This window comes from Pteropus medius, unplaced genomic scaffold, assembly GCF_902729225.1.
Source record: "Pteropus medius unplaced genomic scaffold, Ma_sr-lr_union100, whole genome shotgun sequence".
NCBI lineage: Eukaryota > Metazoa > Chordata > Mammalia > Chiroptera > Pteropodidae > Pteropus > Pteropus medius.
The window spans coordinates 21,241,149-21,264,436 of record NW_024354500.1 but is presented as its reverse complement, the minus strand read 5'-3'; the positions used below and the strand labels follow the sequence as shown (position 1 = coordinate 21,264,436).

Sequence of the window (23,288 nt, the reverse complement as noted above, 5' to 3'; positions counted from 1 at the left end):
ATATTAGATGAGAAAAGAGAAAGTTTTAGAGATACTTTTCACATGAGAATACAACATCCCTGCATGCCGTGCCATATAGTGTGTGGTCTCCATTGTGTCCACTTAAACAAGGATTATAGCAGTGATGCTTGGGCCTAATGACTAAGAGGTCTTATGAATTAAGTAGGGGTGCTGATAACAATAGGCATATAGGTGACGTATCTAGAAGATTATGAACTTTCAGGTGAACCATTTTTTAAACGTTTTGACTAGTTTGTCAATATGTCAATTTGTATTCACATAAGTCAGCAAAGCAATTTTAGTATTTAAAAATACATAAATATAGGCAAAGCCTCTTACAATTGATGACAAACACAATGCCAATTCAGCAGAGCTTTAGAAGGGGCAACAAGACCACTTCTTGCAGCTGGGAGGCATGAAGTGGGGACATCCACTTATTATTTCTGCTGATCCTCATACTAACTTTGTCAGAAAAATGATCTGTCATTATGACACTTCCCAGCTGTTCCATTGGCAAGTAACCATATTTGAAGAGATATTTTTTTCTAATTTTGGATTAGTAGACAAAATAATAGAAATTAGATTATTTTAGCTTTTCAAAACAAGTTCTGCAAAAAACATGGGGGTGCACAAGGTGATATTTCTATCATGAGAACTAAAAGCACATGATACATTTTTCATTGTGCAGAGACTTTTGTCAAGATAAAATTCTATTTTTCTTTTGTTCAGGATTTATCTAAGTATTGCTTCTATTCATTTCAGAAAATTGATAAATAACACATTCAAAAGGGACTGATGGTAATTGCAGCTCTTCTTTAATCTATTTTAGGGAGATACGGGACCTCCGGGACCGCCAGCCTTAACTGTAAGTATTCTTGAAATTAAAATTCAAAATTGAAATACATTATCCTGTTTATTATTTACACCACATCATGACTAAACCAGAATTTAAGCCATAGGTTTCTTTGAGAATTGAAAGTGACCTTACAGTGAATCTGGCCAAACCTCCAGATGTTAAACATGGGCCATCTACCTACTCACAAAAGTGAAGTACTTAACCTGAGGCTATGCAGGTAGTTGCTAGAAAAGTTTGAAAGCAGTACCTAGCCTGAGCAATTTTCTCTACCCTCCATATGGTCCATAATTTTACCTCTTAAATGTTTGATTATACATTCCTAACATGGCTTTTAAAGTTAATGGAAGCAGAGACAGTTCTACTTGCTCTAAAAACTGTAAAAGAACAAAATAAACTACAATCACCCAGTGGGTAAAAACAGCTACCTATTTAAGCTGATTGTTACATTCCCCAAAACCTGCCTGAGACCGTTGTTTTCTTTTTTCTATGTGATTTACTTCTAAAATTAGCAAATGATAAAATGGCAATATTTCAGTAACATATTTATGAAAAAAGTTATAATGTGTACATAATGGGATTATTCTCATTTAAATGGTTCATCATTTATTAAGCATTTAATCATAAATATATAATGCTTTTATATTTAGATACAATTTACTATTATAGATTTTCTTTATAGGCCATTAAGAATTCTCATTTAACTTAAAGATTTCGTTTAAGTCTGACTCTAAGCCTAATGAAAAAGAAGAAGATTTTTTAAATAAGATCATCTGTAGCCTGAGGTCTCTTGATTTTAATGTTAGTATTACCTAATGACATAAATTAAGAATTTAAATCATAAGTTTTCAAGTACCTGTCCTGATTATAGAAATTCAGGTTCAAAGAAGTCTTCTAGCATGTGGACGGAGCCCTTCCCAATAGGGCAGCATAGGAATCTCAAAAGGCTGTGTGGCTTTGATACTATTCATATTTATTTTTGTTCTTGAAAATGTCATTCTGAACAATACCTTAATAATGTCTTACACCAATAATCTTTTCAATGCTTACTTTAAGGACAAATATTTATTTATAAATGGAAAAAATCTAAGGAACCATACAGATGACTTACTTAAGAATACCCAAATTTGCAATGAGTTCAGTGCTTGAAGCTTTTGTTTTCAAGATGAAAGTAAAAACTCTTTATTTGAAAGGGGGTTATAACTGCATATTATTCAACTTTTTAATAGTGTGTGCGGTTTATTTTAAAAATTATTTGGTAGTGATGTACAGTTAAGACTGCTCATTTTACTTGTCACATTTTTCTTTTTTTCTTCAACTAACTTATATGTTCAACCTCTTTAGTTATCTGATTTTCTCATTGTTTTCAAATTGTGTTTGAGGATGAAATGCAAGTTATGTGTATCATTTCACCTGATATGCAATTGGCACTGCAGCCAAAAAACTCTATTGGACTATATCTATTTTGTTGATTTTTAATGACAGCTGATGTCTTCTTTCCAAGTAGCACTCCATAGGTGTCTCTTTGCACTGTTCAGCTGTAAGGTACTGAGGGAGTACAAGCTAATTTTTATACTTATCTAAAGATATGTCAAGATAAAAAGTCTATGAAATGAATGTTTTATTTCATAAAGTAAAATGTTAATATCATTTGGGTATGAGTATTTATATACTTCTCATTACTTTATTAATGTAGATAATCAACTGTTAACTATGAAATAAGGATGAACTGAAATGAATACCAGCTTACCATGCATTAAATATTTAATTGATCTTATAATGCAGATTGATACATTTTATGAAGTGATTGATAACAGCCTTCAAGGAAGCCAAAATGAATGACCTCACTATATTTGAATTAATTGAGGCACTGACATATAGGAGTCAGTAAACTTAGACTTTATCCATAGTGATTCTCGAAGCTAGCTCACACAAATCTCCATTGGAGAGTTTTAAAATACACCAATGTGCACCTCCACCTCCATATATTATAATTCAATAGCTATGATGTGGATCCAGTATATTTAAAAAGCACTCCAGGTAGTTCTAAATATGCAGCTGGAGTTGAAAGCCACTGTTTATGGGCACGATAATGGAACAAGATTTTTTTTTTTTTAATTTGGAAAATTCCTTTAGACTTTTGAAGAAGTCTGGCTTTCATCTCAAATCCAACTCAATGTATGGTCATAAAGTAATATCTCTTTCCATTAGGAAGACATACTAGTAAAATTAAATTAAGGTTGAAGCCTGCTTGGTTAAGTGGAAGAGATTAGGGCTAGGAAGGTACCTTTAATTATAGCCTTAACCTAGCCATTCAAGGACTCCTGTGGGCTCAAGTACCTTAATGCTTCTCAAAATTTAATGTGCAGAGGAACATTTAGGACTCTTGTTCAAATGCATATTTCATTCCTTAAGCTGTGATAGGAGCCTGAGATTCTACATTTGTGACTAGAGGTTGCAGATGTCACTGGTCCTCAGACCACACTTTGTGCCATAAGGGCTTAGCACCCAATCTCCAATTATGTTACAGCCTCTCTGCTTCATTCCATAGATCAGTGCTTCATCTCTACCACACATTGGAATCACTTGCAGTGCTTTAAAAAATCCAGTTCCCAGGCTGCACCATATACCAATAAAGTCAGAATGTCTGGTTGTTTTAAATGTTTCCCAAGCAGTTCCAATGTGCAGCCAAGTTTGAGAACTAATACTCTGAAAGCATGTCAAATACTTTTCTCCTCAGCTTCCTCTTTCAGAACTTGAGCAAACATTTTGGAATTACTCATTACTTCAGTATTTATATCAAAAACACCCAACTTGATTACTTTCAGAAGCTTCCAGGAAATGCCAGACTCCCTATTAATACCTGTGATTTGCTTCTTGATTTCTTGGTTGTAGAGAATGAACTTCTATCTCCACATTAACAAACCACTAGCAAGTCCATTAACAATCCTTTCTTGAGCAGGACCACAAGCATTGGCAAGTCCACTACAGAGAATTACAAAGACTGTCTAAGGATGCAGAGCTAAACTGCCCCAAATAAATAGGGAAAAAAAGTTGAACACTTTTTCCCCTCTAATACATACGTACTATATTTATTTTACTTTTATTCATATTTTGCTTAATGAGAAGTTGAGAGACATGGTTATCGAGCTCGCTAAAATATCAAGTTTACTGATGCAGGACAATCCTTTTAGATGCAGAACATTTTTTTTTTTTATGAAGGATTGTGTTTATTGCTGTTATTTTCATGTCCCTGTGGATTACCATGCTTTGGCTATTATTTTAAATTTTAAAAATCATGTAGACCCATTCCATTTTTAAAAATCCAATATATAAAACTATCTATTTTAAATAAACTTTGTGTTTTATTTATATTCTTTCTTATAACTGATTGTATATAATTGGGTCTCAGTGGAGGAAATGGATAAAGGAGTAAGAAAGGCCAAGTTTAGTAAAAGAAATAAGGAGAAGCAAAGTTGAGGAAATGGTATGAAACATAGACCAGAGTCCTAGAAACAGTTTTATTAATTAAATTCAACCACAACAACTCTTACTCTTAATTTCACCTTTTACACACCTCGAAGTATTCTCACTGCCAGTGAGCAATACAACTTTACTTCTTCTCCAACACACAGGAAATCTCTTATTGAGAAAGCCAACCAAAACAGTGCTGTAGTTTGCAAATGCAGTGTGCACTAAATTCTCTTTTTATTTGAAGAAATGACATTCCCATTTTTGATCCCTTTGATAGCATTTGAACTCTTCTATAGATCTATCTTCATGGATCATATAGAGGCAACTCCAATTGACTGCCTCAGGGAAAAAAAAGCTAAAAAGAAGAAGGAGGAGGAAGAAGAAGGGGCAAGGAAGAAAGGAAAGAATGGAAAGAAGGAAGGAAAGAAGGGAGGGAGGGAAAAGGAAGTCTAGATCCTATAAGATTAGAGTAATAGTTATGGCATGATCTGTCACTTGTATCCTTCAACCTTTTTTTTTTTTTTTTTTAGAAAAATTGACATCTTTATAATTTTCAAGTTTTTAAAATTTATTTAAATTAATTTCAAGTATACAGTACATTGTTTAGAGATCTATATAGTTCGTATAACAATCTCCCTAATTGCTCCCTCCCTCTCCTGGCCCTCCATGTAGCCATCATATTAATGCTAACTGCATTCTCTCTGCCATGCTTCCCACCCACGTGACCAACTATCAACTATTAATTTGTACTTCTTTAACACTTCACCCATTCTCCCAGCCTCCCAACTCCCATCCCCTCTGTCCATCACCAAATTGTCCACTATATTTGTGAGTCTGTTTTTGATTAGTTTGTTCTTTTTGTTCCTTAGATTACTCATATAAGTGAAATCATATGGTATTTATCTTTCTCTGTCTGACTTATTTCACTCAGCATAATAACCTCTAGGTCCATCTATGTCATTGCAAATGGTAGGATTTCATTTTTTTTAATGGCTGAGTAATATTCCATTGTATATATGAACCATGATTTCTTTATCCAATTGTTTGTGGATGGACATTTAGGTTGCTTCCATATTTTGGCTATTGTAAATTGTGCTGCCATGAATATTGGAGTGCATAGATCTTTACAAATTATTGTTTTGGTTTTCTTTGGATAAATACCCAGAAATGTAATTGCTGGGCCCAAAGGTATATCTATTTTTAACCTTTAAGTATTTTGTCAGCCCGAGTTCGAAAAAAAATTGAATTATACTTTTCAATACAATGGTAATGTGCAAATCTTCCCAGTTACTCCCTTTAATTTATAGCCTTTACAGATTATTCTAACAAAAGATTATGGAATAAGCTCAAGAATAAGTTTATGAATATATAAGTGGAACATATGGAAAGTAGTTTATAAAACAGTGTCTAAGAATCTTTTTTAAATTCTTTTTTAACAAAATGTCCTCTGGAGGTGTGGTAAGAAGAATAAAATTCTTTTTATCTCAAAAAGTGAGGATGCAGTTGAATTTTCTTTAAAAAAAGGAAGAAAGAAAAATCTATGCTTACCACCATAAACTCATTCCATGTATCTCTTGCTAGGCATATTTTCCATGAACGCAACTGGTTGAAAATTAAAAGTTTAATCAAATCACTTTGGTGTAGTTTCATCCTCTTTTAGATAACAAATTCGCATATTAGCTCAGTACTAAATTAACTATTGTGTAAACATAGTAAGTTATTAAATAGCTTACAGTACGTGCAATTTTAATATTCTAAAGAAATAAATATGAGTTTTTAAAACTGGTTTAATCTAATCAATTGATCATTCTTTCCTTATCCTCTTTTTATATATCGAACTGATAACTACTTATAAAAACAACACATCTTATTATATCCTAAGTAATAATAATAACAATAATAAATGGCAAACATTTATTGAGTGCTTTACTATGTGTTATATAAACCATTCCTTAAACAATCTTGTGAAATAGAAAATGATTGTTACCATGTAATAGGTGAGGGAGCTGAAGACTAGAAAATCTAAGTAACTTGCCCAAGTTTGCAAAGATAGTAAGTGACAGAGCCAGCATTCAAATACCTGTTTAACTCTAAATCCTAAGCTTATTTTTTTTGAGATGTGCATATAATTTTGTTTAAAGAAGTACTCTCTTCCTGTTTTATTTTTTCCAGTTTCATTGAGGTATAAATGACACATAACATTGTATAAGTTTTAAGTGTGTAAGGTAGTGAACTTATGTATGTTTAGATTGCAAAATGATCACCACAGTAATGTTAATTAATGGCTGTGGGGAGCAGCTGGGAAAATAGCAGCCAGGGCTCTCAGAGGGCAGCAAAGAACATGGATCCTATTAACCATTTTGCAGATTTCATCAGTAACTCCACCAGGGATGTCTCACCTGCAGATCCCCTCCTCCAAGTGGTCCACAGGCACCCCCAAAGCTACCTGTGCTTCATGCATACACCCCCACCTCCACCCCATGAATGACTTCCTGTATGCACTGCAGGTCAGCAAGAGAGAGGCTTTGCAAAAAAACAATCCTAAAATTTATTTGAAACCACAAAAGATCCCGAATGACCAAAACAAGAACAGAAGAACAAAGCTAGAGGCATCACACTTCCTGAGTTCAACTATGTTACAAAGGTATATTAATAAGAAATAATATGGTAATGTCATAAAAATGTACATATAGACCACTGTAACATAGTTGGGAGCCCAGAAATAGACCTATGCATATACAGTCAACTAATATTGGACCAGGGAGACAAGAATACTCAGTGAAGAAAAGATACTCTCTTCAATAAATGTTTTTTGGACAACTAGATAATCACATACAAAAGAATGAATTGGACCCATATCTTGCACCACACCGCTCACAAAAATTAACTCAAAATGGATAAAAGACTTAAATGTAAGAGCCGAAATATAAAACTCCTAAAAGAAAACATAGGGAAAATATACTTGACATTGGTCTTGGCAATGAGATTTTTGACTATGACACTATGAGCACAAGCAACAAAAGCAAAATTAAGTGGGACTACATCAAACTCAAAAGCTTCTGCACAATGAAAGAAATGAGCAAAAAAATGAAAATGAAACATATGAAATGGGAGATAATATTTACACACCATGTATCTGATAAGGGGTTAATATCCAAAATATATAAGGAACTCACATTACTCATAGCAAAAAAAAAAAAAGGACCACACACAGACACAAATAATTGCATAGACTTTTTTTTTCCAAAAAAGACATACAAACGTCCAACAAGTACATGAAAAGGTGCTCAACTTCACTAATCATCAGAGAAATGCAAATCAAAACCACAATGAGATATCACCTCATACCTGTCAGAATGGCTATTATAAAAAAAAACAAACAAACAAACAAAAAAAACAAGAGAAAGTGTGTTGGTGAGGATATAGAGAAAAGGGAACCCTTGTACACTGTTGATGGAAATATAAATTGGTGTAGCCACTATGAAAAACAGTATAAAAGTTATTCAAAAAATTAAAAATAGAACTACCATATGATCTAGCAATCCCACTTCTGCATTTATATCTAAAAGAAATGCAATCAGTATCTCAAAGAGATATCTGCAATTCATGTTCATTCCAGCATTATTCACAATGACCAGGACATTAAATCACCCAAGTGTCCATCGACAAATGAATGGATAAAGAACATATGATATATATATACATATATCTATATATATGATATATATGTATATATCACAATTGAGTGTATGTATATATATGTTCACATGTTCTCACCTATATGCAGAACCAAAAAAAGCCAAGTTCATAGAAATAGTAGAGTGATGGTTGCCAGGGGTGGAGAATAATGGAAATGATGTTGGTGAAAGGGTACAAACTTCTAGTTATAAGATGAGTAAGCTCTGGGGATATAATATGTAGCATGGTAACTATTGTTAACAGTACTGTATTATATTTTTGAAAGTTACTATGAGACTAGATCTTAAATGATGTCACCACACAAAAAGATATTTATGTGAGATGATGGAGATGTTAATTACCCTCATTATGGCAATTGTTTCACTATGTGTACGTGTGTAAAATCATCAAGTTGTACACTTTAAACTTATAAAATGTGGTATGTCAATTTTATCTCAATAAAGCTGGGGGAAAAGTGAGCTACTGATGAATTTAGAATGTCTCTTGTGTTGATATTATAATTTACAAAGCATATATTTACAGCCATGTGCTGCTGACAATCATATTCTGAGAAATTAGTCAGGCAATTTTGTCACTGTGTGAACGTCATAAAGTACACTTACACACACACCTAGATGGTACAGCCTACTACACACCTAGGCTACATGACGTAGCCTATTCCTCCTAGACTACACACTATACATCATGTTACTATACAAAACAACACAACATTAAATCAAGCACAAGAGAAAATGGTGCAATCGAGAGACAAAGTAAGCAGGAGATGAGACTGCTGTCCATGTAATAAGGCATACTGTTTTACAGCAAACTTTTTTAATAAGTAGAGAGAGTATACTCTAAAAGAACCATAAAAACATAGTATAGTAAATACATAAACCACTAACACAGTCATTTATTACCATTATCAAGTATTATGTACTGGACATAATTATATGTGCTATACTTTTACGTGACTGGCAGTGCAGTAGGTTCGTTTGTACCACCATCACCACAAACACATGAGTAATGCGTTGAGCTAAGACTTTATGATGGCTAAAATATCACGAGGTGATAGGAATTTTTCAGCTCTATTATAACCTTATGGTGCCACTGTGGTATATGTGGTCCATCACTGACTGAAACGTCATTATGTGCTGCATGACTGTATTTATGTAAGCTAAAACCACATCAATACAAAGGTAAAGTTTTATAGTTTCTTCATATTATTTGAATTATGGCATTATACATTAGCTTTTCCCTTACACTTCAATATATCTATAAGTCTTTACATTTAAATATGCAACTATAAAAAGTACAAATTCCTTGGTTTGTTGTCATTTGTTAAAGCTTAATTTTATGTAAATATAGTGTGTTTCTATATACCTTCTTAAAATTGTGTATATGTTTTATATCCTTACTATTACCAGCTTCTCCTCAAATAAATATACTGCTGTTTTTTACAGTAAAGTTTTGCTAAAATCTCTAAATGACGCAAGGCATTATTGGAGTGAGGCAGTTGGCTAATGCCTCTGCCTCCTTCCCTCTTTTCTCTTTTGGCCTTTGCTTGTCATGTCATATGAGACAGGTGGAGGAAGGTAGAACAGTGCTACTTCACGTAATACATCCACTAATTTTAGTTCCCAGGAAAATGACTGTGTTGTTCTGGCCCTGTCTCTTTGGGGAGTTATTAAATACTCATCCAGATGGCACCAAATGTGTACACACACAGAGGCCAAAGGTTTAGTCAGTCAACAGCAGAAATGTCTTAGACATGCTTACTAAATGATACATTAAATGCCAATTTCTCGAGGCCCAGATAAATCCAGTTTAAGTGAAAATTAGGCACAGAGAGAACACAGATTTCGCCCTATGAAAACTACCTTAAATACCATACGCAACTGAGAGAAAATCTCAGAGCTGGTCATTTATAAATCAAAAGACACACAAATTAATATATGCACATGTAGTATTCATATAAGGGAAGCCTTGAAATATATGTTTCCTAAATTAGCATATACAAGATACAAAAATCATCAGTTCAATAGATAATATGGTCTCTTCCTTCCTCCTTCCTTTTTACCTACCCAGTTATTTGAATGCTAACTTGTGTGTCGGATACTGTGCTAGGTACTGGAACACAAATAAACAGCACTCATTGTCGTTGCCTTCTTACAACCTATTTGGTTTAAGAAAAAGCAACCAGTTGGTTAAAGTTAACCATTTGTAAACGGATCATTTGCAATTAGTATATAAATAGCCTGCAAGTATTTGTACAACTGTGGTTGTTTGGCACTATACAAAAACATTTAGTTATTTTAGAGACAATAACTTTTTACTAGAATTCTTATGCTGTAATTTAAATAGTTACTTACTTTAAATACATTTAAGTCACAGACCTAACTAAATAATTATTTTTACTAAAATTCCTAAGGAACTATAACCATCTCTTTTTAAGTGAATGAAATATACAAGTTCTTATTAAATGCCCATAAAGCATAATTTCTCTTTCTGTTCTTACTAGAATAAATATATGTTCTATAGCATAGTAATTAATAGACAATTTGATTTAGGATTATTTTAAATTTCTCACATATTAAAATCTGAGTTATTTATATGGTCTTTCTCTGAATTGCCTAGGTTTGAGTTAATACTATAAGTCTAAAATGTTTCATAATTCATATTTAACTCATTGTTAACTTTCTGAAACTTGTGATGCAGATCAATATTAAGATTTTTAGAATACTAGTGGTCCAGTAGATGGAAGGCAGTTGATTTTTTTTTTTAAATCAATCTATTTTCTAAGTTTGTGGGCAAAAGACATGTAAATGAATTTGTTGATTAAATAGAAGACTTTCTATACTATAAAGCTATTTTTATTGACTCCATGCAGAAATATAGTAGAGTTGATTCTTAAGGCCCTAGAAAGATTTATGTTTAGCCCCAGAGAAGATTTATGTTTTGGAAAACCTACCATCAGCTCATTTGACAGGAAGGTGATTTATATACCTTTCATTAGATGAATGATTTGAGAATAGCTCTTTCTGTCCTGTTTATAGTTTGCTTCTGTTTCAAAAGATATTTTAAACTGTTTTCATCAGAATTCTAAATTATCATTTTAAAACTTAATAGTAAAATTTTCTTTCCTAAAAATGCTTAATATTGACACTTTGGGACAAAAGGCAGTTCCTTGCTATTGCAGATGCTGAATTTGAATCTGCATGCAATAAGTGAACTATGAGAATCAGTTTGTTTTAAATAAAATTTTAATACTTTTCAAATCAGTAAATTTACATAGTTAAAAACAAACAGTTCTGAAAAGATCATAATAATATACATCATATTTCAATAAATGGACCAAGTAGCATTTGAAAAATCACAAAGTTGGATCTTTTCATCACCCCTTTACCAATAAACATATAAGATGTATTAAAATTTAAAAAGTGAAAAACAAAACCAGGGAAGTCCTATGGAAAATATAGAAATTTAAAAAGTAATTAATAAAGAATAACTTTTTAAATATAAAAAAGCCCAAAAAATAAATATGAAAGTAGTAAATTTGACTACATGAACAGTAAATTCCTTATGGCAAAAAAATAATAATAATAATAAGTTATAAAGGCAAATGGCCAACTGGGTAAAAATATTTACAACTCATATTATAGTAAAGGACTAGATTCCCTAATATATAGAGAGACTTCTACAAATCAAAATTTTAAAAAAGACCAATAACCCAGTTTAAAAAAAAATTGCATAAGGCTGTGAACAGAGTTTATAGAAAAGAAAGAATAAGATGGCCCTTGAACATACAAAAAGACATCTAAATTCGCTCTTCATAAGAGAAATGTAAAGTACAATGGCTTTGAGATACTAGTTTTGACTTATAAGGTAATGGTTTCAGTTACTTTGGATTATATAGTAGTTTTGTTGGGTTTTTTTTTTTCTAGTAACCTCCATACTGTTTTTCATAGCAGCAACACCATTTTACATTTTCATCAACAGTGTACAAGTGTTCCAATTTTTTCATATTCTTGCCAACACTTATCTTTTTTTTTTTTAAATAATAGTCATCCTAATAGATGTGAAGTGATACCTCAAATTCATAGAAACAGAGAGTAGAATGGTAATTTCCTGAAGCTTGAGAGAGAAACTAGGAATGGAGTTTCAGTTATATAAGGTTAATAAGTTCTAGAAACCTGCTACACAACCTTTTGCCTATAGTTAACAATATTTTATTGTGCACTTAAAAATTTGTTAAGAGGGTAGACTTCATGTTAAGTATTCTTACCATAATAAAAATAAAATATTATCAAGGATCAAAAAGTTTGAAAGTACAGTATATGGAGAAAAATGTGGAGAAACACACCCATAAATTCTGCCCATAAATTCTGAGGTATATATCTAGATACAATTTGATAGTTTCTGTCTAAATATAGCTACAGATAGTCTCACTCATTTATGAAATTATACACATACAAGGCTATTTATTTAAGCATTGTTTGAAATAGAAAAGAATGGAAATAATCTAGAAGCCCAGCTACAAGTGAATGATTGATAGAGTTATAGTTTTATTTTTATTTAAAAATATAAAATGTTCACATTTTTATGACTGTGTAAATATTGATATTTGCAGAGCCAAGTAGTATACTTTCTCTTTCTTGAATAGTTTTTGTGTGTGTGTGTGTGTTGCAGGAGGATTTCCAATTGTCTTTGTGTTTTCTCTGTAATCGCCTTCCATATTTTTCAAATTCTCTCATTGAGTCTCTGATTTGGAGAGAGTGCCATTCAGATCTTTTATTTCATCCTTGGCTGGTAGCTTTCTAGGCTAACTAAAAAGTTCTCATCCTGTGGTCTATTTTTTTTTTCCTCTGGTTTTCTTGTCATCTCCTTTCTTGGTTTTATTCATTCATTTATGTGAATACATCTTCAAGCAAATTATTAAGAAATTGTGAAAGAGATTGAAAATTTTTGAGATTTTGTATGTTTAAAATGTTTATTCTACTCATACTTGATGGGTAGTTTGTCTTGGTATAGAATTCTTGGTCAAAAATTATTTTCATCATAATTATGAAAGTTTTGCGCCATTGTCTTCTAGCATCAGTGTTGCTACTGAGAAATTTAATGCCTTCTTCCTCTTGGTTTCCCAAAAGGAGGGAAAGCAAAAAGACTGGTGTCTGACTGATTCACCATTCTTCTCTCGAAACCCTTTATTGAGGAAACCAAAGGAAAGGACTTTTTTACATTGGTTTGGTAGAGGTACCCTTACATCTGCTCTTTCCTCTGTCCTCAGTGATTCTCAGTTGAACTTTAAGATATATGAAAACACTTCTTGATCTGTTATGGTGAGGTACTTGATATTTAGAAACACTCTTCTATTAATAGAGCCTAACTTCCAGGCTACTATTATGTGTGAACTCAACAGTGCTTTCTTGGATATCAAAAGATGAATACCGACTTTTCCATTGTATTATGGTATTACAATCTTAATCCTCCTGAGAAAAATAGATGCCTCTGGCAGAAAGGATGACAGCCAGCAGAAAGAAGTTAAAAAGAGGAAAGTACTTTAATATATGTTTTTAATATTTAAAAAATTTTATTACATTATGGAGCATTTCCTTCTCTTAAAAGTTTGTTTTTTGCCACCTTAGTCAATTGCAACTCACTTAGCCTGATAGTTTATAAACCATCTTCACAATTGTCTGCATTAAATACCTAGGTCTTTAATATGGTGTGTGAATAGCTCTGTATTGATTTATGTTTTAACCCTAAAATTCCTAGATTAAGTTTCCTTTAGTCTAATTGTTTATACCACATAGCCCATATGTAAAAGTTATTGATGGTATTAAATTTGAAACTATATTTCTATCATGCTATCGATTCCTTGGAAGATGTCAGGTGACATTTAAAAACAACCTATGTTTAGATTATTCTTTCTTTGTGCGGTGAAGCCGTGTTTCTACATGGCCACTGACCTATGGCAAGGCCAACCCAAAAATAGACTGTTATTTGATCAGACTAATCATTAAAACTGAATCAATCATATTTGTCTTCACATAAATCATTAAGACAGATGATACAAATAGATTTGACAGACCATGGCCTATCAATATTTTTACTTGTCAACAGAACCTTGAGTTAACAGAAATCAAACCATTTCATTTATTAGGTTAGGGCCAAAATAAGGCAAATCTACATAGTTTTTCATAGTCAAGAATAATGAAAAATATGAAATGACCAAAATATAGAATTATTTGGTACAAATAAATGAAGAAGAATCGAGAATAATTACCAAATATGAAACAACATTATTTTAAATGCTATAGCATTTTAAGTAATTTGATTGATTCTATTACTTATTAATAAATGGTTTGATTAGATACTTTAATTTCATGCATCATGTTTTTTGAAAAACTAACCCATTTTTTGCTTGCAATGAGATCAATTAAAGAATTCAGGTTATATTTCTTCCTCTAATGAATGGTAAATTCCTCCACGTGAAAGTATAGCATCTATTTTGCAATACTGCCATATAAGAATTAAAAATAACTTGAATTATTTTGGTATCAAGTGGTGAGATTTGTTGATGAATAATATGTTTCTAAATTGGAATTTCTGTAGCTATGGCAATTAATGTTCTCACTATAGCAGAAGTACCAAAAGTGTAAAGAATCAGAATCTTAGCAGTCATTCATCCATGAACACCCATTAAATACAATCCACTGTGCTACATAATTTGCAAAGTGGAAAGGAACTGAGGATATATATAACTTAGGAAATGGAATGTCTCAAAAAGGGACAGAAATTATTGTTAGAAGAAAGTTTGGGGGACTTACATGTCCCATAGCATTCCAAATTTACAGGCTATACCTTCTATTCCATTTATAACATTTCTAGTATTATTGCTGAATCAGTAGAGCTGAGAACATGCTATTTCAGAATCTATATAATAAAAAGAGATATGATTTCTGAGTTCAAAAAACATGGAAAAAGATTATTATTAAAATTTGCCCTTGCAACAACATGGAACAATCATAATTCATATGTCTCTTGTCTAAAATGCTGCCAGGGCTTTCGAATAAAATTAAGTTTTGAAAGCACCACACATGACCTCTATTTTTTTAAACTGTTGAAGATAGGATAAAATTGTCCATCCAGTTATAGAATTTGTTAATGATAAAAACTGAAACATTCTTGTCCACAAAAATATTTTACAGTGTTTTATTTCTAGTGACAGCTCTTATTCTTCCCTTGTCAGTTTAGTGGATAGGTTTGTAAGAGCTTTTTTTAGTATATGGAAGAGATTCTATTTTTCATTTCAAAGACATCTATTTCCTAGTGTGCATTGACAACTGCTTATAAAAAAATGATAGGTTTTTTTACATATAACATAGAATTCTTTTTCTGAACACTTACACACTCAAAGAGAAATTCTTTTTTTTTTTATGCTAGGCTTTGACTGCCAGATTTCTAGCTTTTCTGTCACTTTATTTTTTTTATTATTTTTAAAGTTTATTGGGGTAATATTGGTTAATACAATTATATAATTTTCAGGTGTACATTATAATTTGACATCTGTATATTCTATTGTATGTTACCACCCGAAGTCCAGTTTCCTTCAGCTACCATATATTTGATCCCCTTTACTCACTTCACCCTCCCCATCCCCCTATATGTGACCCCTCTCTCTAATTTACTCCACTACTGTCTTCTCCCACTTATATTTTCTCTTCTTTAGTAAATATGTTCAGTAGTCCTTCAGTAAACTACTAGACTATAAATAGTCCATGTCTGCTTAGTCCTGCTCATTTGTTGCTTTTAGGTTTGTTTATATCATCCCATATAAGGACGATTATGTGATTTTTTAACTTTTTCTGTCTGGCTTTGGTTTTGCTTAGTATGATTGCCATTCCAAGGTCCACTCATGTCTTCTCTCAAATGGCATATTTCATCTCTCTCTTATGGTTGAATAAGAATGTTATATTCCAGCTTGTGGTAAGAGCATATGTACACAGCCTGTAATAATCATTCATTACAGGACACTTGAAGGTCATGTCCTGGGCTAACAGCAGAATGCCAAGTATGAACATTGGTGTGCAAATATCTTTTCGGATATGGGTTTTCAAATCTTTGGGGTAAATACCCAGTAGAGGGATTGCTGAATCATATGGTAGATCAATTCTTAGTTTTTTGAGGAACTGTCATATTGTTTTCCATAGTGGCTGTACCAATTTGCAGTCCCACCAGCAGTGTATGCGGGTTCCTTTTCCTCCATATCCTCTCCAGCATTTGGTATTACTTGTCCTGTTTGATTCTAGCTATTCTAACAGGTGAGGGATGGTATCTCATTGTGGTTTTGATTTGCATTTCCCTAATAGCTAGAGATGTTGAATATCTTTTCATATATTTATTGGCCATTTGTATGTTCTCTGGAGAGAAGTGTCTGTTCAGGTCCTCTACCCATTTTTTGATTGGGTCATTTGTTTTGTTGTTGTTGTTATTGAGTTGTATGAGCTCTTTGTATATTTTGGATATTAGACCCTTATCGGAGGTGTTGCTTGCAAATATATTTTCTCATTCAGATGGTTCTCTCTTTACCTTGTTGATGATTTCTTTTGCTGAGCAGAAGCTTTTGAATTTGATGTAGTCCCATTCATTTATTTTAGCTTTTACTTCCCCTGTTTTTGAGGTCAAATTCATAAAATCCTCTTTAAGTCCAAGGTCCTTGAGTTTAGTTTCTATGTTTTCTTCTATGGATTTTATTGTTTCAGGTCTTATATTTAAGTCCTTAATCCATTATGAGTTAATTTTGGTGTGCGGTGATAGACAACAGTCTAGTTGTCTTTTGCAGATAGATTTCCAGTTTTCCCAGCACCATAAATTGAAGAGGCTTTCCTTTCTCCACTGTATGTTTATGGCTTCTTTGTCGAAAATTATTTGCCCATATAAGTATGGGTTTACTTCTGGACTCTCGATTCTGTTCCACTGGTCTGTGAGTCTGTTTTGCTGCCAATACCATGCCATTTTGATTACTGTTGCTTTGTAGTATAATTTGAAGTTGAGCAGCATGATGCCCCCAGCCTCGTTCTTTTTTCTCAGGATGGCTTTGACAATCTGGGATCTTTTGTGCTTCCATACAAATCTGGTGATTTTTTGTTCTATTTCTTTAAAAAATGCCTATGAGGATTTTTACAGATTGCATTAAATCTGTATAATGCTTTAGGTAATATGGTAATTTTAACTATGTTCATTCTTCCAATCCAAGAACACAGAATATCTTTCCATTTCTTTGTATCTTCTTTGGTTTCTTTTAATAGGGTCTTATAGTTTTCATTATTTAGGTCCTTCACTTGTTTCATTAAATTTATTCCTAGATATTTTATTCTTTTCGTTGCAATTGCAAAAAGAATTATTTTTTCCACTTCTTTTTCTGATACTTCATTATTAGAGTATAGGTAAACTATGGATTTTTGAACATTTATTTTGCATCCAGAGATTTTACTGTATTTGATTATCGTTTCTAGTAGTGTTCTTGTGGAGTCTTTAGGATTTTCTACATAGAGAATCATGTCACCATTTCCTATTTGAATGCCTTTTATATCTTTCTTGTATCTGATTGCACTCACTAGGACTTCCAATGTTATATTGAACAAGAGTGGAAATAGTGGACAGCTTTGCCTTGTTCCTGATCTCAGAAGGAAAGTTTTTAGTTTTTCACCATTAAGTATGATGTTGGCTGAGGGTTTGTCATATATGGCCATTATTATGTTAAGGAACTTTCCTTGTGTACCGATTTGTTAAGTGTTTTGATCATAAGTAGATGCTGTATCTGTCGAAGACTTTTTCTGCATCTCTGATATGATCATATGATTCTTATTTTTAATTTGTTTATGTGATGTGTCACGTTAATTGATTTCCCTATATTGAACCATCCCTGTGCCCCTGGGGTGAAGCCCACTTGATCGTGGTGTATAATCTTTCTAATATATTGCTGTATTCGGTTTGCTAGTATCTTATTTAGGATTTTTGCATCTGTGTTCATGAGAGATATTGATCTGTAGTTTTCTTTTTTTGCGTTATCTTTACCAGGTTTTGGTATCAGAGTAATATTGGCCTCATAAAATGAGTTGGGAAGTATTTCCTCCTCTTCGATTTTTGGAAGAGTTTGAGGAGAATTAGGTATTAAATCTTCTTTGAATGTTTGGTAGAATTCGCTGGTGGAGCCATCTGGTCCTCTACTTTTAATTTTGGTAGGTTTTTGATGACTGTTTCAATTCCATACTGCTGATCAGTCTATTTAGATTTTCCAGTTCTTCTTGATTCAGTCTAGGAAGATTATATCTTTCTAAGTACTGGTCCATTTCTTCTAGGTTATTAAATTAGGTGTTATACATTTTGTCATAGTATTCTTGTATGATCCTTTGTATTTCTGTGATGTCAGTCATAATTTCCCGTTTTTTATCCCTGATTTTGTTTATTTGCGTCCTTTGTCTTTTTTCTTTAGTGAGTCTAGCCAGGGGTTTGTCAATTTTATTAACCTTCTCAAAGGACCAGCTCTTCGTTACATTTGTTTTTACTAGTTTTTGTTGTTGTTGTTGTTGTTTTCAATTTCATTTAATTCTGCTCTAATGTGGATGATTTTTTCCTTCTGCTGACTTTAGGCTTCATTTGTTCTTCCTTTTCTGTTTTTTAAGATGAAGCGTTAAGTTATTTATTTGGGCTCATTCTTGTTTTGGGAGGTAGGCCTGTAATGATATCAACTTTCCACTTATGACCACTTTTGCCATGTCCTAAAAGTTTTGATATGTTGTACTATTATTGTCATTCATTTCTATGTATCTCCTGATATCTCTTTTTATTTCTTCTCTGACCCAGTTATTCTTCAGTAGTATTTTGTTTAATCTCCATGTATTTGTGGTTCTTTCCGCTTTCTTTTTATAGTTGATCTCTAGTTTCAAATGATTATGATCAGAGAATATGATTGGTATGATTTCAATCCTCTTATAATTGTTGAGGCTATCTCTGTCTCCTAGTATGTGGTCAATCCTTGAGAATATTCCATGTGCACTAGAGAAGAATGTATAAGCAGCTGTTTTGATATGGAAGACTCTATAAATGTCAATTATGTCTAGTTGGTCTAATGTATCATTTAAGGATGTTATTTCCTTATTAATTTTCTGTTTGGATGATCTGTCCATTTCTGACAGTAGGGTATTTAGGTCTCCTACCATGATAGTGTTTTGGTCTGTTTCTCCCTTTAGTTCTGTTAGTAATTGCTTCACATATTTTGGGCCTCCCTGATTGGGAGCATAGATATTAATAAGTATTATGTCTTCTTGGTGCGTGATTCCCTTTATCATTATGAAGCGTCCCTCAGTATCTTTCTTTACCTTTTTTATTTTGAAGTCTATTTCGTCTGATATTAGTACCGCTACTCCTGCTTCATATCTAAAGGAGAGCTTAGCTGATACATTATTCTTGGATGGTAGTTGCTTTCATTTAATAGTTTGAATACTTGATTCCACTCCTTTCTGGCTTGTAAGGTTCGTGCTGCAAAGTCCGAGGATAATCTAATGGGTTTTTTCTTTATAGGTTACCATCTTCTTTCCCCTGGCTGCCCTGAGAATTTTGTCTTTGTCGTTGATGTTTGATAATTTTGATAGTTTTAATAATGTGTCTTGGTGAAGGCCTTTTGGGGTTGAGATAATTGAGTGTTCTATTGACTTCTTGAATTCCAAGCTACAGCTCATTCCTTAGATTTGGGAAATTCTCATCAACTATTTGTCTGAAAATGCTTTCTAATCCCTGCTCCTTTTCCTCCCCTTTGAAAATTCCCATTATTCTTCTGTTTCCTCGCCTGATGGTATCAGCTAGTTCTTGTATTGCTCTTTCATTATTTTTCATTCTTCAGTTTCTCTGTTCTTCCTTCTGATTTATTTCTAGATTTCTGTCTTCAATATCACTGATCCTTTCCTCCATTTGGTTGACTCTGTTTTCCAAGCTTGTTATTTTATTTTTCAACTTTTGCAGTGTGTTATTTATCTCCAGAAGGTCTATTTGGTTCTTTTTTGGGAGTTTCGGTCTCCTTGCTAAAGAACTCATTCTGCTCATCTAGTTGTTTTTTCAATTTCTGAAATTGCTGATATGATTCGTTTCAGATCTAATTGAGTTCTTTCAGAAGGACCATCCTGAATTCTCTGTCATTTAAGTTGCATATTTCTATGTCTGTAAGCTTATTTTCTGAAGATTTTTCTCTTTCTTTCTGAGATGCCTTGTCACCATGTTGTTCATGGTGTTTAATGGACTGTTACTCTGCCTGGTCATTAATAGAAGTGTGTTTGTTTTTGTTTATTTGTTTGTTTGTTTTTTTCCAGAAAGAAGATTTATTATAGAATGGTGCCTCGCCTGTTGCGAAGAAGGTGTTTTTCTTTTGGTTTCCAGTAGATAGCATCTAAGCCTCTTGGATCTCTGCTTTATATAAAGTCTTAATAATGTCTTTTTTTCCCTTATAGATGTTTAATCACACTCGCTACCCTCAGTTTCAGTTCCTGTCCATGTAAGTGACAGTTTCGATAGCGTTTCCTCAGATTCCCCTGGGGTTCCGCAGCATTCTGTCTCGGAAGGAATGAGGGGAGGCGCCCTCTGGGTTGAGGGTTGGGGGCTGCGACTCAGCTTCTGTTTTGCAACCGTGACTGGTAAAAATCAACTGTTGTTTCTCTGCCATCCCCACTTTTCTGCCATCTCTGTTTCTTTGCTTTCTGCCCTGATGACTGGGCACTGCCACCGGCTGCATGGAGCTCACAGCACTCTCAGGCAGGGCTGTTCAGAGAAGTCGCCACACTTTCTTTGCTCCCCCTCCTCCTACAGGGAGTTCTGGCTGTGATCAGCAGCGTCTTTATTTCTCCCAGTCCACCACCTGACAGAGTTCTGACCTGTAGTAGCTCTTTTGCACAGATCCCATGCTCAGATGTGCTGGTGTGCAGTTTGGGTGTTTTTTGTTGAGTTTTAGATGTTCAGCTTATTATTGTTTCAAGGGGAGAGATCTGGGGACGTCTCTCACTCTGCCATGTTTCCAAAGATCCCAGGAAATTCTTTTTTTGTGTCATTATAATTCTGTGAAATAACATAAAACTGGTTGCTCCTTTAATTTATTAACAGAGACCGTTTTAAATGCTACTTCTCAGAACTAATATAAAAATCTCTTCCCATAGCTCGACTATATGTTTGTTATATTTTTACTTATTTGCTTTTTGTTATTTGTTATGATGTCTCCAACTTATAGTTTGTTCCCATTGTTCTCTTATTAAAGGCATGAAATTTTCTGTTAAAACCGATAAACTCTGTTTTCAATTTTAATTTTTATATAGCCTATTTGAAACACAGAAAATGCCCTAGTGGAATTTTAAGAATTTATTCGGTTTTTGTTTAATTTTATGTTTCAAGTCTATGAAGCATATTCTAAAGCAATAATCATAACACTTAAAATATACTTACTTGCATAACATTTTTGTTGAAGTCAGTTTTAGGTATCATATGTTCTGTAACATTCCTGGCAAGGGAGTGCAAATAATACATGAAAATGAAACTTCCCTTTTTTACTTCAGCTTCTTTCTTTGATTGAGAAGTTATGAATATATCTTGCCTCTTTTCACAAATAAAAATGTGTCCAATACAATTAACCTACCCTATTAACTCTACTAAACATCTGCTGTATTTGTTAAACACTTCAAAATTTTGTTCTTAACCAGTTAATTCTAAGTAATTTCCCAGTTAAATATTTACATGAGCTTGCATGATGATAAGCTCTAGCTGGTCTTAAATAATCAGCAGATTGTCCAGAGAGAGAGCTATATGAAATGTAACACACTGTAATAGCTATCCACTGGAACTTAAAATAGCATACTAGATTGGACTATTTTTGCATATTTTTATCCTAGCCAAAAGAGGTACAGCCTTACGAATTCCTTTCTTGGTGAACATTTTTAATGTCCAAAATTCCTGACAGACATATGCAGATGTTTATATCATGAATATCCTAAATATATTCTCAAGCTTCTCTTTCTGAAAGGCAATAAATCTTTATGTTTGTGAAATTTTAGGAATAATCCAGTTTACAGTCATTTTCATAGCAGACTAAATAGATAAAAAAGTAGAAAAAGTGGATAGGCATTATTCTTTGGCAAATTAAACAGAAAAGAAAATAATGTATCAATTATGCAAATATGCCGTGTGCACAAAGGCACTTAAGATATGATTCCCTAACTGGAAAAATGATATATGTCTGTAAAATCTCAAGTAGTGGTCAAATATTTAAATAAGGACTGTAATAGAGATGATATTATAGGTTGTAAATGATCTATTATTAAATGAACAGTAGGCAGTTTTACCCTTAGATATCAGAGAATGGAGGAATCGCTTTAGTTGAGGAACTCAGACAAGACTGAAAGCTCTCCAATGTGGTATTTAAGTCCAAGTCCACGTTTTGAAAATAAATATTATGTGTGGAGCAGAACCCTGTTTTCTACCACCACCACCAACCAGTGTTATTCTATTTCAGTGTTTTCTTCCTTACGATTCAATTTACTATTTATTGAATCTCTTCTATAAGTGTGATAGAAGATTTAAAAAAAAAATGATCCTCTGTCCTCTAGAAATCATAGTCAACTAAGAGGAAAAGTAAAATATACAAATAATGACATTTACAAGGCTTATGGGAGGGTTCTGAGACAAATGCTAAGCCCTACCAAAGTTTAATTTAAGTAAACTGGGGCTTAGGTATATGTATAACTTTCATAGTAAGTAATAAGTAAATTTATTTTTTGAATTTATTAAATGAGAGGAAGAATGAGCTGGATAATTGTAAAACATCTACAAATTTTAATTTGTAAAAATCATCTACAAATTTTAATTTGTAAAAAATATAATTTTTTATAGTCGATTGGCCTGTGTTTTTTTAATGACAATATTAATATCATTTTTCTATGTACATGTCAACTAATGTTTGGTAAATACAGCTCGAAAATGTTCTGAACACTAATACAATGTGGCTGGGATTTAAAATGGGTCATGAATAATTCAAATAGTGAGTAATCCATTGGAGATTAAAATAATTTCACAATTTTTCACCGAATTCCTAGATTTAAGAAAGGAAAAGGGTGGAGAGAGGATTCAGAATCATGAACATTCAGGAGGCATGTAAGTGGGTTTATGTAGGCGAATGTACTTTATCTTGCTATCTGGACATTGCACACAAAAGGCTCTCAAAAATAGTTTTTAATCCATTGAACAC

At 32.9% G+C, this 23,288-nt stretch overlaps 1 protein-coding gene across 1 annotated transcript in view; it reads left to right on the top strand.

The window, feature by feature from the left end:
* The window catches only part of COL19A1 (collagen type XIX alpha 1 chain), a 292,373-nt gene that overhangs the window by 140,875 nt on the left and 128,210 nt on the right, over window positions 1-23,288 (top strand). The window contains exon 14 of the mRNA XM_039853067.1: window positions 830-865. Within this exon, the coding sequence (XP_039709001.1) occupies window positions 830-865 (36 nt within the window). The remainder of the gene's footprint in view (window positions 1-829; window positions 866-23,288) is intronic.